At 39.6% G+C, this 15,349-nt stretch overlaps 3 protein-coding genes across 5 annotated transcripts in view; 2 read left to right on the plus strand and 1 right to left on the minus strand.

The window, feature by feature from the left end:
• Window positions 1-477: 477 nt before the first annotated feature.
• On the plus strand, window positions 478-4,322 carry LOC103473420 (putative methyltransferase DDB_G0268948). The gene is made up of 6 exons (XM_008423658.3): window positions 478-760; window positions 1,730-1,890; window positions 2,410-2,623; window positions 3,146-3,249; window positions 3,322-3,459; window positions 3,886-4,322. Exons 1-6 carry the CDS (start codon window positions 653-655, stop codon window positions 3,980-3,982), a joined length of 822 nt encoding a protein of 273 aa, XP_008421880.2. The 5' UTR covers window positions 478-652; the 3' UTR covers window positions 3,983-4,322.
• LOC103473410 (receptor activity-modifying protein 1-like) lies at window positions 4,154-11,475 on the minus strand. The gene is made up of 3 exons (XM_008423646.3): window positions 11,126-11,475; window positions 9,686-9,824; window positions 4,154-5,496 (listed from the first exon to the last, which is right to left on the minus strand). Exons 1-3 carry the CDS (start codon window positions 11,166-11,168, stop codon window positions 5,241-5,243), a joined length of 438 nt encoding a protein of 145 aa, XP_008421868.1. The 5' UTR covers window positions 11,169-11,475; the 3' UTR covers window positions 4,154-5,240.
• Window positions 11,476-12,652: 1,177 nt separating this feature from the next.
• LOC103476823 (receptor tyrosine-protein kinase erbB-4) overlaps window positions 12,653-15,349 on the plus strand; it is a 282,377-nt gene continuing 279,680 nt past the window's right edge. For all 3 annotated transcript variants that reach the window (XM_081614884.1, XM_081614889.1, XM_081614885.1), the window contains exon 1: window positions 12,653-13,023. In XM_081614884.1, coding sequence (XP_081471010.1) covers window positions 12,960-13,023 — 64 coding nt within the window. In that variant the 5' untranslated portion in view covers window positions 12,653-12,959. The remainder of the gene's footprint in view (window positions 13,024-15,349) is intronic.

The raw sequence follows: 15,349 nt of genomic DNA on the forward strand, positions 1-15,349 counted from the left end.
AACAAAAACAAAGTTAGATAATGTATTTAAAGAGACATGATCCTCTGTGATGCAACAGAACTTTTCTGGTCCTTCATGGCCTCAACATGATCTGGAGAGGTTTGCTTGGAAAAAGGAATTGTGGGTTCCCTCATGGACTTACCTTACATCTGTGATGAGATCTGACAGGTGAAATTCATGTGATTGATTGATAGACTATAATAAAGGATGAAACAAGAAGAACTCTGGACATGGATTTAAGGAGCAGCAGCAGTGAGACTCAAACTGTTGCTTTATGCTAGCCAGTTGATTTAGATTTATTTCTCAGTCCAGAGGGATACGGGCCTCTTCATTTTGTTAGAAAACACTTTCACTTCAAATGCTTTGACCTTTAAAGTGCTAACATACTGTAGGTACAACAATCAGTCCGTTAATCTGTAACTCGCTGGTTGAACATTCGTCACAGCGCTTTTACTGCTGAGTCATTGTTCTCTGGCTGACGTGGAGACGTTCCAACTATCCCTGAAGCTCTGCTTTCTTTCTGGTTTGTTTTGATAACTCCTTTTCTCTTGAGTTCAGGAACTTGACATTCGATTTGTTCTTCAGTCTGGAGAAGCGGGTTTTCTCTTCTCTGTTTTTCTGTCTGCTTTGGTTTTTATTGCTCCTTTAAAAGATGGCTGTGCGGCTCTTTGAAGGGAAAGACCATGCAGCCTTTTACCTGCAGTACAGAGTGGCACCGCATGAAATTATCAGCAAGATAATGAGCTACATGGAGCAGAAGGTAGGCCTATGTTACATTTCATACCACCGCCATAGAGCGTCTAAGAATGGAACTATAAACTCTTTAGTTCACCTTCATGCTCCAATGCTCGTATTTTCTTTGAGATTATTGCACCTAAAACAGAAATAATGAATCGGTGCATGTCTTCTGTTACTTTTGTCTGTGCCTCATGTTGAGGAACATGAACCACTGGTGAATCATGAGCTCCCTCTAGTGATGCATAGGAGTAGTGTGCTACCCAAATCACAGGGCATTCTAGGGAAAACTTTATGCCTCTTTGCAAGGTTATTTTTTGTCAATGAAATGTTTCCAATCATCAGATATGTTTTATCATTAAAAAAGTAACTAGAGTAAATACAAGAAGCACTTTTTAAATGAGTTTTTTCTTAAGTTACAGTAATCGCCCACTATTCTCTGCCAATCAGTGTTTTACTAAAGAGGAATTTTGGCCCACTTTTCCTTGCAGAATTGTTTTAATTTCACATTAGATGGTTGTCGAGAGTGAGCGACCAGTTTTTGGAAATCCAACATCATCTCAAGTCCAGACTTTGACTAGGCCACCACATCTTTCATATTATTAAGTGATTTCAGAGGTGAACTGATGCTCGTACAAAATCACATTCTGTCTTTTCAAAGCACTTCAACTTTCGTCTCACCAATTAGAAGAATATTTAGAATATTTTCACGAGGGATCATGACGATGTTTCTTGGAGGATGGATATGTGTGTCTTTGTGATCTTGTTAAACTGCCTCATGTTGTCAAACATATTCCTTTCAGGTGTTTTCTTGAATCTTAACTGGGTGTGACCAGAAAAATACATCAGAAAATATGGATAATCATATTGTTCTTTTTAATGTTGGATCTGGTTGAGTGCTATAGCTAAGATCATCACTTCAAAGCATTTAGACAGATATTTTATTTGAGGTTTTGCAGTAAAGAATGAGAATCTTTATCTGTATTCTGTTCAGACACCACAGCAGTACAAGCTGGCCGTGGATGTGGGCTGTGGTCCGGGGAAAGGGACAGTCCTTCTGGCTCCTTACTTCACCAGGGTAGTTGGAACGGACATCAGCCAGGCTATGGTAGAAGGAGCGCTGGCCAAAAGCAACCCACCCAACATTTCATACAGGTGAGCAAGAAAAAAAACATTCTAATTTATTTAGATGAATTCAAAACATGAAAAATTTCAGAACCAACTTAAGCACCCAGGAGGAACCATCCAACTTTTGGAGTAGAAAAATATCCCTTTTGCTTTCTCATATGTAAACAAACAAACTTAAATGTTGGAGTATAAACAAGATAACTTGGTCATACATAATCCTCCAAATGAATCAATGACCACTTAAATGGAGCTGTGTACTGTTAAGAACTAAAACAAGCTGATCTTCTGTAGCTGAATGTAATATTTAGCTAAAGTTTAGCATTACTATGGTCAGCACAGATCAGTATCAATTCTGTTTAGACTATATAGAACAGAACTCCAACATTTAACTTTATCATGTGACAAATTGAATATTCAGCTTCCTTCTGCAATGTTGGCACATAGTATGATTCCTCAGCTTCTGCTAAATGACTAGAACAATGCTCATTAGCGTTCTTTACAAATTTCTGGAAACTTTGTTCCCCTACTCATATTATCTGACCACAGACATTGCCCTGCAGAGGAGATACCCTTTGCATCAGGGGAGGTGGACCTTGTGACGGCCATGACGGCGGCCCACTGGTTCGACCGGCCACGGTTCCTCCAGGAGGCTGACAGGGTGCTCAGACCTGGAGGCTGCCTTGCTCTCCTGAGCTACACCATGGACATGATCCTGGAATATGGAGACATCTCAAAAGTCCTGAATGACATCTGCCGAGAGGTCCAGTCCAGATCTTAGAAGTTAGACATTGTTGCATTTATGAAAGAGGACCAAAGCCCCTTCTCCATTGTCATGTCTCACTCTAAGCCGGGTAACACCTGGTTTGATTCTTGCCAAGTTGAGAAGATCTCCTTTGGCATTGTGTTCCTCGTTATTTTGGGAATGTTGGAACGGGCCGTAACTCCACAGCAGCTGAGGTTGACACTCGGCAATGGAGAACCTCGAAGTTTGTTGTTTGGTAGACACAATTTAAACACAGATATTTTATTTGGTCTTAAATTCAAACAGCCAAAATTGTGAAGATTAACAGTGATGTTACATCTCATCCTCCATCAAGACACTGTCATGGCTGACTCAAGTAAATCTAGATACTCCATTTTGTCTGACAGAAATTAATAACTGGCCCAAATGTAGGCAAAACTTGTTAAAGACATGCCAGTGGAGGAGGAGCTTTAGTGTTCAAACATGTAGAAATGAAAACTTCCAGCTGGTGCTAAGAGATGTGTTGACCTCCGTCACCAGTTCTACGCTGCCCTGCTGCCCTACCGAAGCTCTTATTTAGGACCAAGCTCCAGGAAGATTTACTCTGACATGTTTAACTCCTGCTCTTACCCTGACAAAGAATGGTGAGTCCTTACCCACATGCTTGTTGTTGACCTACTGTATTTATAGACTGAACACCCTGAATGTCTCTGTAGGACTGAGTGCCATCCAGTGAGAAGGGCCCTTCCAGTGAATGGATTCATAGGCATGGTGGAGACGTTCTCCAGCTACCAGCAGCTGAAAAAGAAGGACCCTTCTGAAGCCGATAATCTCTCCAACAGAATCCTGACCAAGTGAGATATCACCGCTAACACCTTTCACCTCCCTTCTCATACTCTACGCCTTGGCTTCATCCATCATTATCAAAAACTGCTGAGACTGTGAATACTGTCACAGTCCTGGCCTTTAATCAGAAAATCCAAGCATTGCTTGACTAAGCTCAACTGTTGAAGGTTTCCGCTGCTTCGATAACACAACCGTCATTAATTCCCCCTGCCAATGACGGGGAGGTTGGGGGCGAGGGTGCAAACAGCTAAGCAAGCACAATGTATGTAGAAGTGCTGAGTCATAACTTACATGCATGGGGAAAGAAAAAAACTTAAGGTTGTGTTTAATTACTGACAACATATTAACATTTAAGTAAAGTTCTGGTTTCTGTCTCTGTTTTAATTCACCCATTGAGTTTGAAATTAAGATTTAAGCCTTTTTTTTTTTTTCAGGTTACTGACCGCCATGAATGTGTCCTGTCCTGACACTGAAGTGATGGTGATCGTGAACTATTTCGGCATGCTGGCGCGTAAACCTTCATCTGAATGAAACTTTGAACATTTTGATTGAGCCCAGATAGATAAAAAGCCATGGCTTTTGCTCCACACTTTTAATGGGTATTTAGTTACAGAAGAAATAACCAAACTCGCATTTGGACATAAAAAGAAAGAAAAGCAGCTAATCTTTAACAAGACCAGCATAAAGCAACTTAATCTCATATTTCACTGGTGACTGGAAGTTTTTTTATTATTGTGTTCCTTTTCAGTTTATTTTGTTGCACATGAACAAACTGGTTTTCATATACACATTCATGTCACATGGAAGTTTGAGCCTTTCTGCTTGCTGTCAGTTTCCTTGTTCTTATGATTATTAAACAGTAACAGAGAAACACTTTTCTCCTGTTAATCTTTTATTGGCGAATGCTACACACTCAGATGCTGGACCAAAAACGATGTATATTTTACCGTTGCCAAGGCACATGTCTCCTCGAGGCAGTCTTAAGTTGTTTTTCTGTATATATACAAAGTTATTTCTTTGTATTTTTCTGCATATTATACTACTTTGTTGTGTTTTTATTGATATATTGATAGATCTATGCATAAACATTAATTCAGACTTTGTTTTTAGATCAGAATTGACATCTAATATCAGTTCACCATTTTCACTTGTGAAAGAGTGATGTTGAAGTCACTCTTACTCTCATCAGCCAACTGATGTCTATAAATGAGGAGCAGATGTGCCTTAAATCACCTTTGTGTGATCCATGGTGATGAGTAGCACTCATCACCATAATTAAGGTTTTTTTGTGGATTTTCAAGAACTTTTGGCTGTGACAAAAAGTCAAATTTGCTCGCAGATCTTCGCATAAATATTTGGACACTTTTCAAAAATCTGCACAAGAAGAATCTTTCGTCACTTTAAAAACAGCCACAGATCAGTGGCTGATCCCAACATTTGCCTATGACTGTAAATCGCAAAAACATACAAAAGAGCTTTGAGAATAATATAAATATAAGCCCACACGTTTTCTTCAAAGCTTAACTCGTTGTGCTTTTGCGTTTAACATTTTCAAGAGTCCTGATCCTCATTTCCTCAGTTGTCGATACAGACGTAGTTTAAACTCAAGACTTGAATACGCTTTTGTAAAGGCGACATTATCTTGTCTTCACTACAGTTTACCATTTCCTAAGATATCTTCTAAGATATACATCTGCTTCTCAAAGTACATGAAGTTCACTGACTGTGGCTCATGATGCTATGAGTCCATCTCCAAGTCCTGAGACCAACTCAAGCTCTTTCACCACCTCTACAGCATCCCTTCAGTGCGTTTGCTCCTCCACACCACTACTGTGGTCATGAGCAGGGTGATCAGCATTGACACTCCGATGAAGGGTGTGAGGATGCTGATTGATGGCTCATCGAGGAGCCGGCCGGTCAGCGCGCAGTGGTGGAAGTACGTATTATGAATCTTCATGAAGAAGTTGTCCACCAGCTGGTTGGGCCAGAAGCAGTCCATCCTCGAGGCCACCTGGCAGGTGCAGTTAGTCAGTCCCTCATAGATCCTGCAAAAACCATGACAGAAGCACACCAGTGAATATTTGCTTAAAGACTTTAGATGAAACACTTAAATTAACCCAAATTTCAAACGTCCGAAGGATGTTCAAGTCTCTCAATTTAAAATCTAAAATGATAATGAGTCTGAATTTTACATTTGCAGTCTTTGGACTGAAATATTCTCTCCTGATGTCTTTGAACTTCCTCTCAGTGTGAAAGAGCAGCAGAGGATTCCTGATGATAGTGGGGAAAAAAAGAGCTGAAGAGTTTCTAGAATTACCAGTGAGCTTAAGAGAGCTATATATAACTGCTTGGTTGGTGGAGGGCAAAAGAAATGGAGATGCATTCCAACTGAGGAGTGCTCATTGGAGCACTGCAACATTCCAGAGAGAGATTCTTCTCTGGGTGAAGCATGGCTGCGTCTGAGGACGATTGAGGGGGGTAGAAATGAGGAAAAGCAAACTCTCAATCTGTGACAGAAACAAACAAATGATTTAATTGCATAATCACAACTCTGGATGAGTAAGCAAAGGACTTATCAAGAACAAGATTAAGTAGCAGGGAAGGATTAAGGATTCCTCTAGTGGAAGTTATTTTAAAAGCTTTCATGACCTTGTTTAACATGCCCATGGTAAAAATTAGGTTGATACTCTGATGAGTCAAACCTGCATCGGATTGTGGTCATTGACTTTGGCATACAGATACGGCCAAATGCTTACCCACTGTCATCCCTGGACATTTTCTCAGAAGTCCCAGGCCCACACTAGAAATATCCAGCAGGTTGGAGTGTTTTTAGCCTATCTTGACTACAACAGGACTTCTTTGTCATAACAAAACCTAAAGGTTGACCAGGGGATTTTCAATCTTCTCCAGCTCCACCACAACACCATCAATATCAAAAGATGGAGTCAGATAAGCAGAAGGTTGAGCCAAACATCATCAATCTCACCATAATGAAACACTCAACTCTAGGAATGTGGTGATGTTGAGTATCTATGAACTCGGCTGAACCATCTCAGTACAAAGAACCCATGTTGGTTGGAATCCCACCTATATATGCATAGCCCTTTGGATTTGGTTGTTTTTCCTCTATTTTTCCTGTTATTTTAAAATCAGAGGTCTACTAAAGATGGCTACTTGAGTTTTATTCACACCAGGAAAGTCCATTGGTCAGTTTGTTTGGTCCGGACCAAAAGCCGATTTTATTTATTTATTTTTGTTTGGTGTGGTTTGCGTTCAAATTGGGCTTTTTTGCAAGTGGACTATAATAAACAAAGCTAGATGGGTGACAATCATTCAGCAGAAATTACAAGTTTCCCAGTATCTCCACTTCGGCTTGAGAATCATCCAAATTATATTTAGTACACTGTATAATTAAGAAGTGGCAAACAGGTGTTAATTTAGTCATTACAAAGAAAACCCCCACTTTTGATTCATTTAGAAAATCAACATGAAAAATATTTTAATCACTTTCTATTGGTTTTTATAATAGCATAAATGCATATTTCAAGTAGGGTAAATGTTATATTTGATCAATATTAAAAATATGAAAAAGTAGCATTTACCTTTAGATGGATAGTGTGGCACTCAGGTTTCAGTAGTTTATTCGTATTATTAATCTCTCTGAGATAATTCTCAGCTGATTTTTATACATCGGATTTTTCAAGTCTCATCTAATTTAGCTAATACTTATTTCCGCCAGTAGATGGCAGTAGTGTTACCTGTGAGCGTGACTCGCTGACGCTCCTCGGTATTTTACGGCAGCGGCAGTGAAGCCCTGTCGCACCCCACCCTCATTCCGCCCTTGTGTCCTTCAAATGCGCACAGGAATTGATTTTTTTTTTTATTTCTTCTGCAGAAAGTCATCACTGGAAAATCTCGTATATAATTATGAAATTAACTTATTGTTTTTTTTTTTTTTGTGGGAGTGGAATAGAAACCTATTTGATTCTTATTTGCTTTAAAGATTTCATGATTTAAAAAAAAATGTTTTCCTCTCATACTTTAAAATAATTTGTAGTTTTTTTTGTAGTTGTACTTTTTAGCAGCACAAATGCCTAAACACTGACCAGTCCAGCCATTTTTGAAATCTAATTTACAACACTAGGGGCGTTCTGTCCCAATTCTCACATTTTTTGCTGCTTCTAACCTGCGCGCTCGATCCCTTGTGTGCACTTTGATTGAATCCACACTTCACAGTGGGGCGTAGGCTGCGCACTGAGCATTGGGACAGGGCCTAAGTTTAAAGTTTAGGAGCTCAGTCAGAAATGTGCCTGTATACTGCTGACTTTCTAAAGCTCTCCTTTGCATTACAGGTGAGATTAAACACACAAACTGTGTATGATAAGTTTAGTAATGTTTGATGGTGCCATGTCTTATTTTGTAAATCTTTAACAAAGTGACTTTACCTCCTCTGTTAGCCTTGCAAGCTAAGTTGCTTCTTTTCCCTGAATCCTTTGTATGACAGGGATGTCATTCTGCTTTTAATTGTTATAGTGCATTGTTGTCTTTCCTCTCTGAAATTGTGCTTTAAAGCAGCATTTTTGTTTAGAAACACAGTATATTTTCTCATTTCTGCCTTTATTCCATTCATTTTCTTGCACCCTTGTGTTTCAGCCAATTAGGTTTTATCTTGCTTAAATAAAAATAAATATATAATAAATAATATATGTAATATATAATAAATAAATATATATAATAAAATAACACACATCAAATATGTGTGAAAAAAACCCTACCTGATATGTCACATTATAAAATATTTTATGTTCAGTCTGATTAACACACACAGCTCTTCGTTCTAACATCAGCTTGTTAGTTTGTTTTTTCTTTTCTTTCATTCAGAGACATGAAGGGAAGATATTAGTTTAACCAGATATAGCCACTGGCTAAATCATATTTGTATTCCCTAAATCCTTTCATTTTGCTCTCTTCAGTGCTGCCATCGCACATTCTGTCCAGCAGTTTTATTACACCAGTGCAAACCTTGAACATGCCTGTACTTTTTTCTCTTTTTTTTGCAGCACAGAGAGCACCAGCAACCAATTATTTTGTGCTGGACCAGGCGAGGACAGGGAGCCAGGAGGGAAATCACATAGTTCTGACAGAAACTTCTTCAGAGCCTTTTTATCCTCCTGCCTGACTCATCCTCTGGCAACCGCTGGTGCTTGGAGAAGAAGGCCACTGTTTCACTTTCAAACACACACTCCGCCAATGTGATGTCAGACTGATTTGGGAAAAACGGCTCTGACTGAGCAACCGGTTGACTTTGAGCAAAAGATATTGTGTGAGAGAAAAAGGGAAAACTCAAAGCAGCAGATGGAAACCAAGAAGGGAAGGGCAGAAAAAGCGTTGTAGAGATATAACCATGAAACTAACAGCTAGTTAGACTATCAAATATAGGAGAAAGTACTCTTGGTCCAGATCTCTATGTTCTTCTGGGCAACTGACTAACCTATTCACTATTTAAACTCTATTTATTTATATTTGCCATAGAAACGGCTCCTTTTCCACTACTTCTTTGTCTCTTCACTGTCTCTCTCTCTCTCTCTCTCTTTCTCTCTCGTTAAAAATTATTTCTCTCATGTGTATCCTTTTTATGTTGATTTACCATAGAAAGTGCTCCAGGCTCTAGGATTAGTTTTTAGCAAACAAAGCCTTTAAATGATGGACCTAAAGCTATGAAGACTATTTGTGTTTACTATAGAAAGTATTCTTTGTTCTGTTTTTCTTTGTTTTGTTGTTCTTGAGCTACTGATTCAGCTTTTCTGTCACTAATTTCAAACACTCTCTATTCCTCTCATAGAAAGTACTACCAGCTGAGTTCTTCTATATTTATCTTTGTGTTTTTCCTGGACGGAAACATTGCCAACATTGACTTTTACAGTTTTTAACTTTTTGTTCTTTCCACACAGAAAGTTCTCCTGAGCCAATATGTTTGTGTTTAATGTTTTTTTTTCATTAGAACTTTTCTTGCCATTAAACTATTTAAATAGATAGTTGTTTGTGTTTTTTTGCTAAGCTTCGTCTCATTGCATAGTCAACAGAATTTGACTGTATTTAACAAAAGTGTATATTAATTCGACAGTTTGGGCCTTGAAATGAGTTTTTCATGAATTGAAAGTTGACACATTTTCCATTTGAAGTGAGCATTTAGGACATTTTCCAGTGTTTTCTGGTGTTTTTGATTTCACTCACTCCATTGTTTCCGGCCAGCTGCACCACATTCCCGAGTCCAGTCTGCCCATCTCCTCTTTGAAGTGGTTGAAGCAGAAGTCGTTGATCATCTTCTGGTAGAGCCGGTCGTCACATCCACACTGTGAAGGACTGACGTGAGCTGCAGAGAGGATCCAGTCATAAAGGTGCTTTTTTTTCAGTTACATGATTAGCAGAAAATAACTATTATTGTGAATATGAAAGAAATGACACAAAGCGCCGCAGTGGTTATCTGTTCCGCTTCATTTTTCCCCTCATAATTAGGAATATGTTTGTGCAACAAAACAAGGTCACATCCTGGCTCCGCGTTTCCCTTCAGGACCGTTTCTTCCCTATTAGTCTGCTACTTTCACGAAGAAAAGATTTTTAATTTGCAATCAAAGTCCCAATCCCATTTGTTTACCTCGGAGATGCGTGCAAACAGCCTCTTAATGTGGAGGCAGGCGGCGGCCGTCCCGTTGGACCTGAGGCTGAATGGAAAGACGTGTGGAGGGAGCAGAGGGACGGCTTGTTGTTCTGATCGGGAAAGGCGGCGGATCTCAGGCTGCGGCGGCCTGATAAGGCCCAACTGTTTGGGCCTGGTGTTTGTTCTGACTCGGTGAGCTCTCTGAGGGAGCCGCAGCCTCACAGGGACAACCAGTGTGTTGAGTTTTCAAAAGGACGGCAGCTGAGAATCAGCAGCTACAAGTCATTTCCTCGTTCTTCTGTAATTTTGTGTGGGAAAAAAATTCCCTGAATCAAAACTAATAACTTCTCTCAACTGTTTAATCACCAGGTGGTGCTTCCTATGTACCATTAAGCTTTAGCGGCAAAATATTCCAGCTATCAATATAAATACACAAGTGGCTTGCCATACATAAGCAACAAGAATCAAATATTCAGTTTTTTAATTAATAAATGCTTATGTATTGATGTCTAATGTTGAATTTCTCAGTAAAACCCCAAACAGACGTCCTGTTTTTCTCATAAAACTGTTATATAGTTTTCAGTGAGGTCTGCCCTGTTTGAACCTCTAAAGCTCAATCATTTGGGAAGATGTTTGGCGTAAACAAACAAATAACTAACAAATTCACATGATATTAAACATGGAGTGGGAGTGTCATGGTGCGGGCAGGAAACTGCGACAAAACAATAACCCCAAATACATCATTTAAGTCACCAAAACTTTCTCAGAATGTCCTGAAAAATATGGAATATCTGATTGTTGCATTTTCTACTCATAGTTCCATTTCCAAACTGTCGCAGCCTTTCATCTTACTTTGTTCTTCATCATGAAGTCCAACTTTTCTCCTCTAATGTCTGCTTTCCAAAAGTCTTCCAGTTCCACCTATGTGGAGTTGTTTTTCTGCGTCTCCCAGTGTCCTATGTCCATTAACTCAGCCGGCCATAGTAATAAGAGAAGAAGCTTCTTTAGAGACTCACCTGTCGTCGTCAGCAGCAGCAGCAGCAGCAGTGGAAGAGCCATGCTTGGAAACAAACTTCACCTCCTCACTGGCTGCAGGTCAGAAACACGGACCTCATTCTGGACTATCCTCTCCAGCCAGAGCTGCTGGTTCTGGTGGAGCAGACCCCCTGTTCCAGTGAGACTCCTGCCCACTCCCCACCGCCCCGATCACAGGGTGTCATCTGAGCCCCGAGTCCCACACAGCGGACAGAACAAAGTCAGGGTCCAAAATTAGAGCGGGGGCATTGTGAATGCTGGAGATCGTCAGGGCAGAGACCAACCAGATCACCGCGGCGACATGCAGCCAGAGGAAAATATGAAAATACAGCAGAGTTCAGTCAATTTAAGCAAATCTAAATAAAATACATGTCACCAAAAAGAACAAAGATAACAATTTTAATAAAATAAAAAATGATCAAATAAACTAAAAGTTATGTTTGATCAAATACAAAAAAATATAGAAATGTTGACATTGACAACATTTAAGTTAAGCAAACAATAAATAATAAAGTATGCAAAACTAAAATAGATTCACTACATGTTTACCCAAAAATTGATTTGCATATGTGCAAAAAAAAAGCAAACAAACAAAACATTAAATTAAATTGAATATTGTTAGTGAAATTACAAATATTACTTTACATGGCAGTCAAAAATGTCATTAAGTTCAGCAAACCCAAAATAGAAATACTTTTAAAAAGATGTATATGTAAATTAGATGCTTAAACTGAACTAATTTATAGATTCATTAAATAATAATTTCTATTAAAATCAAAGAAATATACAAACACAAGCAGATATTATTAAAAATGATTCATGTGAGTTTTTGTGCCCAATGAATAAAAATATATTTAAAAAAAGATAAGAGAAAAAAATATATTCATATTCTGAAATTACAAATATTGAATCAAATGTCTGTCCGAAACATTTTTACTCATAATTAAATAAATAAAAACAGAGCTATCCCTTCCTGTTCCCGCTAGAGGGCAGCAGAGGACATTAAATAAAAGCTCCTTCGTGTCACAGTGAGTCCATATCGACTCTTGTCTGTTAAGCCCTGGATGCTGAGCTGAGGACTCAGGTCAGGTTGGCTAGAAATAAACATCTGCTTACTTTGACTAAGCCTTCCTCTCATTACACCTTTTAACAGAATTGTTCTTATTCCTTCTCCTGATCACTTCTAACGTATTTATGAGTCAGTTCCAATGTTTAATAAGGCGCTAATAAACTGACTCATGCAGATGAAGAATAACCAAAGCAGGAGCGGGAAACTAAAGCAAAGCAGCTGCTGACAGGTGTAGTGACAGCCGCAATGACGCCTGTTAGCCAATCAGGAGGCACGTTGGGCTCATTAGGAGACGGGTGTGTGATGTGATTGGCTGAGAGAGGTGTCGATTAGGCAGAAAAGGCGTGTGCAGAGCACCTACACCCCCTCCTCCCCCCTCCTATCCCAACACGCACCCCCCGCTGCTCGTCCCCCCTCCCCCCCACACCCCCCTCCAATCCAAGAACCGGCGCAATGGCAGAGTGAGGAGTAAATGGCTCAGAGTGTCCGCGGCGGAAAGCGACCTAAACACCGGACTGGGAGCCCACAAACAAACCCAGCAGAGCGGGAAGCCGTCACACCACCCGGGGACACTTTCATTCCGACACTTTCAGCCCGTTTTATTCCTCTTCTTCTTCTTTTATGAGAAGCGCGTTAGAACATCGAGGATATCTTAATTTGGACATGTGAGTTATACGGGAGTTAACAAGACAAGGAGGCTTTCTTCTTCTTCTTCTTTCTCTTCTTCTCCTGGTTTTGGATCAAAGATGAAGTTCCAGGCGTGCGTTTTAGTCACTTTGGCGGTGATCCGCTGGAGTGCAGCGCAGTCAGGTGAGTGCTTGGATGCATGGATGCATGGATGGATGGATGGATGGATGGTTGCGCGCCCGTGCGCATCGGTTCCTTCGGAACAATGAAGCGCAGCTCCTTGAAACTGAACACAAGTTCTCATGTGAGTCATCCCGATCCTCTCACACCTGCAGCGGAGCGTCGGACTCTGCGTAAAAGCCTCTCCATCTGCTCCAAAACATCCACTCGCATTCCGCTAATCTGTTCTTTGAAATATAAACCTCATTTTTTTTGCGCAGTTTCTTAGTGTGCTCATGCCACCGCAGCTATTTGCGGGTGTTTTTGTAAGATTTAAGTGTCAGCTGCTGTGCGAATCATTTAGAAACGGAGCGGTTAGGAGTCATAAGGACCCCTGAGGTTTGTGTCCTTCTTAATGTTCCTGCAGTGACGCTAAGAAGTCAACTGAGAAAACTTCCTGAGTGGGATTTTTGGTTGCATCATTGTTTTCGCAGTGCATTCGTTTCTAAAGGCATCACTTTTCCTTCACACTGGAGAAAAGCTGCTTTTAATCAGCACAATTTGGACCATGCTTACTTTCTATCCCAGGTCCAATGGGATCAGTTCTAGGAGCAGCAGCCTTTAATTCCAGGTTTGAACTGGAAGAAAAAGTGAAAGAAACATCGTTAAAAGCGAACCATGCATATCTTCTACTGCAGGTCCAGAAGGGATGATTTTTGAACCATCACAGCCTCATATATGTCCAGCTTCGACTTGAATCAAGTGCAAACACTGACTGTTCAGTTGGATGGAAAACTAGACCAGATGTTTTTAAATGTGTACTTTCTATCCCAGATCCAGATATTTAGCAAACATTTGCCCAGTTTTGATGTATGTCAGACTGATATTTAGATTCCAGTGGCTAATCCTAGCTGCAGACTGCTGGAATGAAGAAGAACAGCAAGAAATGTCTTTACTAGAACAGATAAGACCATGGATCCTTTCTACGTATGTCCAGATGGAAGGGAATAGTTTTAGTTTACTATGAAAGTGATGTATGTTAGTGTTTGATTCCAGGTTGCTGCTAAGCTTAGAAAATGGAAGTTGGACATGAATAAAATGAAGGAACGTTTATAAAAGCAAAAACGGAACCATGTTTACTTTCTACTTGAGGTCCAGGTTTTTTTTCCTGAGGGCACAGTGTTGATGTTTGTCTCAGTTTATCAAACTATAAACTAAATCTTTTTATTATGTATTTTAGTTTTTTTTATATACAAACTGGGCCATGTGTACTTTCTATTTCCGGTCTGGATAGAATCAGTTTGCCTAGTGTGGAATAAAACACAGTTTGGTTGCAATCATTACTTTACATTAATATTTAGTCCTAAAAGTTCAGAAAAACAACTAAGTTTAAACACTGAACTTCCAACTTGTTAAAATCACAAAGTGAACAATGCGTACTTTCAAGCCCCTTTTGAGATCCTTTTACTCTGGTGTACAATACTGCAGCAGAGTATCACAGGTCACTGAATCAATGTGTTACTCAGCTCTGACTGATTCCAGAAAGTGGACAAATCGAACGAGGTATTCTTTCAAGCCCACGTAGGACAATACAGTGAAGGTCACAGTTTTGATGCATTCCTTAGTTCAAACATAAATTTAAACTGATACAGAGTGTTTGATTTGAGATGGCGGAAAAAAAAAAACTAATAAGGCATACCTTCAAATCTAACAGCAGAAAGATGGGATCGGCATTTATTAATGGATACTGAATGCAATGTTTTAAAACTAAACAAACTGGGCCACGGATACTTTGTTTAGGTCCAAATGGGATCAATTTATCCTGAAACTGGCTGTAAAAGCCACAAATTGAATAATGCATGCTTTCTATCACAGGTCCAGCTGGATGAGGTCAGTTTGTCCTAACCCTGAACACGAACTGAACTATGGTTACTTTCTAGATTAGGTTCACATAAAACATTAGATCAATTTCGATTATAAAACAAATAGCAAACTTGTGCTGTTGTTTACTCACAATTGAAATATGCACACTATTACCCCTGGTGAAATTTAAAGTCGAACATTTTGGATATTTTATGCAAACTAGTAAAAATGGGCAAAAAGACACAAGTTGAACCATGGGTACTTTCTAGTCTAGGTTTAGATGGGATTGTATTGTTGTATGATATAATAATACAGTGTTGTCGTTTGATGCCATGTAACTGAACTGGAGAAAAATGACAAACCAAACTGAACACATTTGACGATGCGTACTCTCTATCCCAGGTCCTCTTCGTAGTGGGAACTCCAGATGATGCCAACATGAACTCTCTCACAGTCTGGGTGCTGCTTTGGTGTGGCTCTGGCATTG

Source organism: Poecilia reticulata, chromosome 2 (genome assembly GCF_904066995.2).
Source record: "Poecilia reticulata chromosome 2, P_reticulata-male-v2, whole genome shotgun sequence".
Taxonomy (NCBI): domain Eukaryota; kingdom Metazoa; phylum Chordata; class Actinopteri; order Cyprinodontiformes; family Poeciliidae; genus Poecilia; species Poecilia reticulata.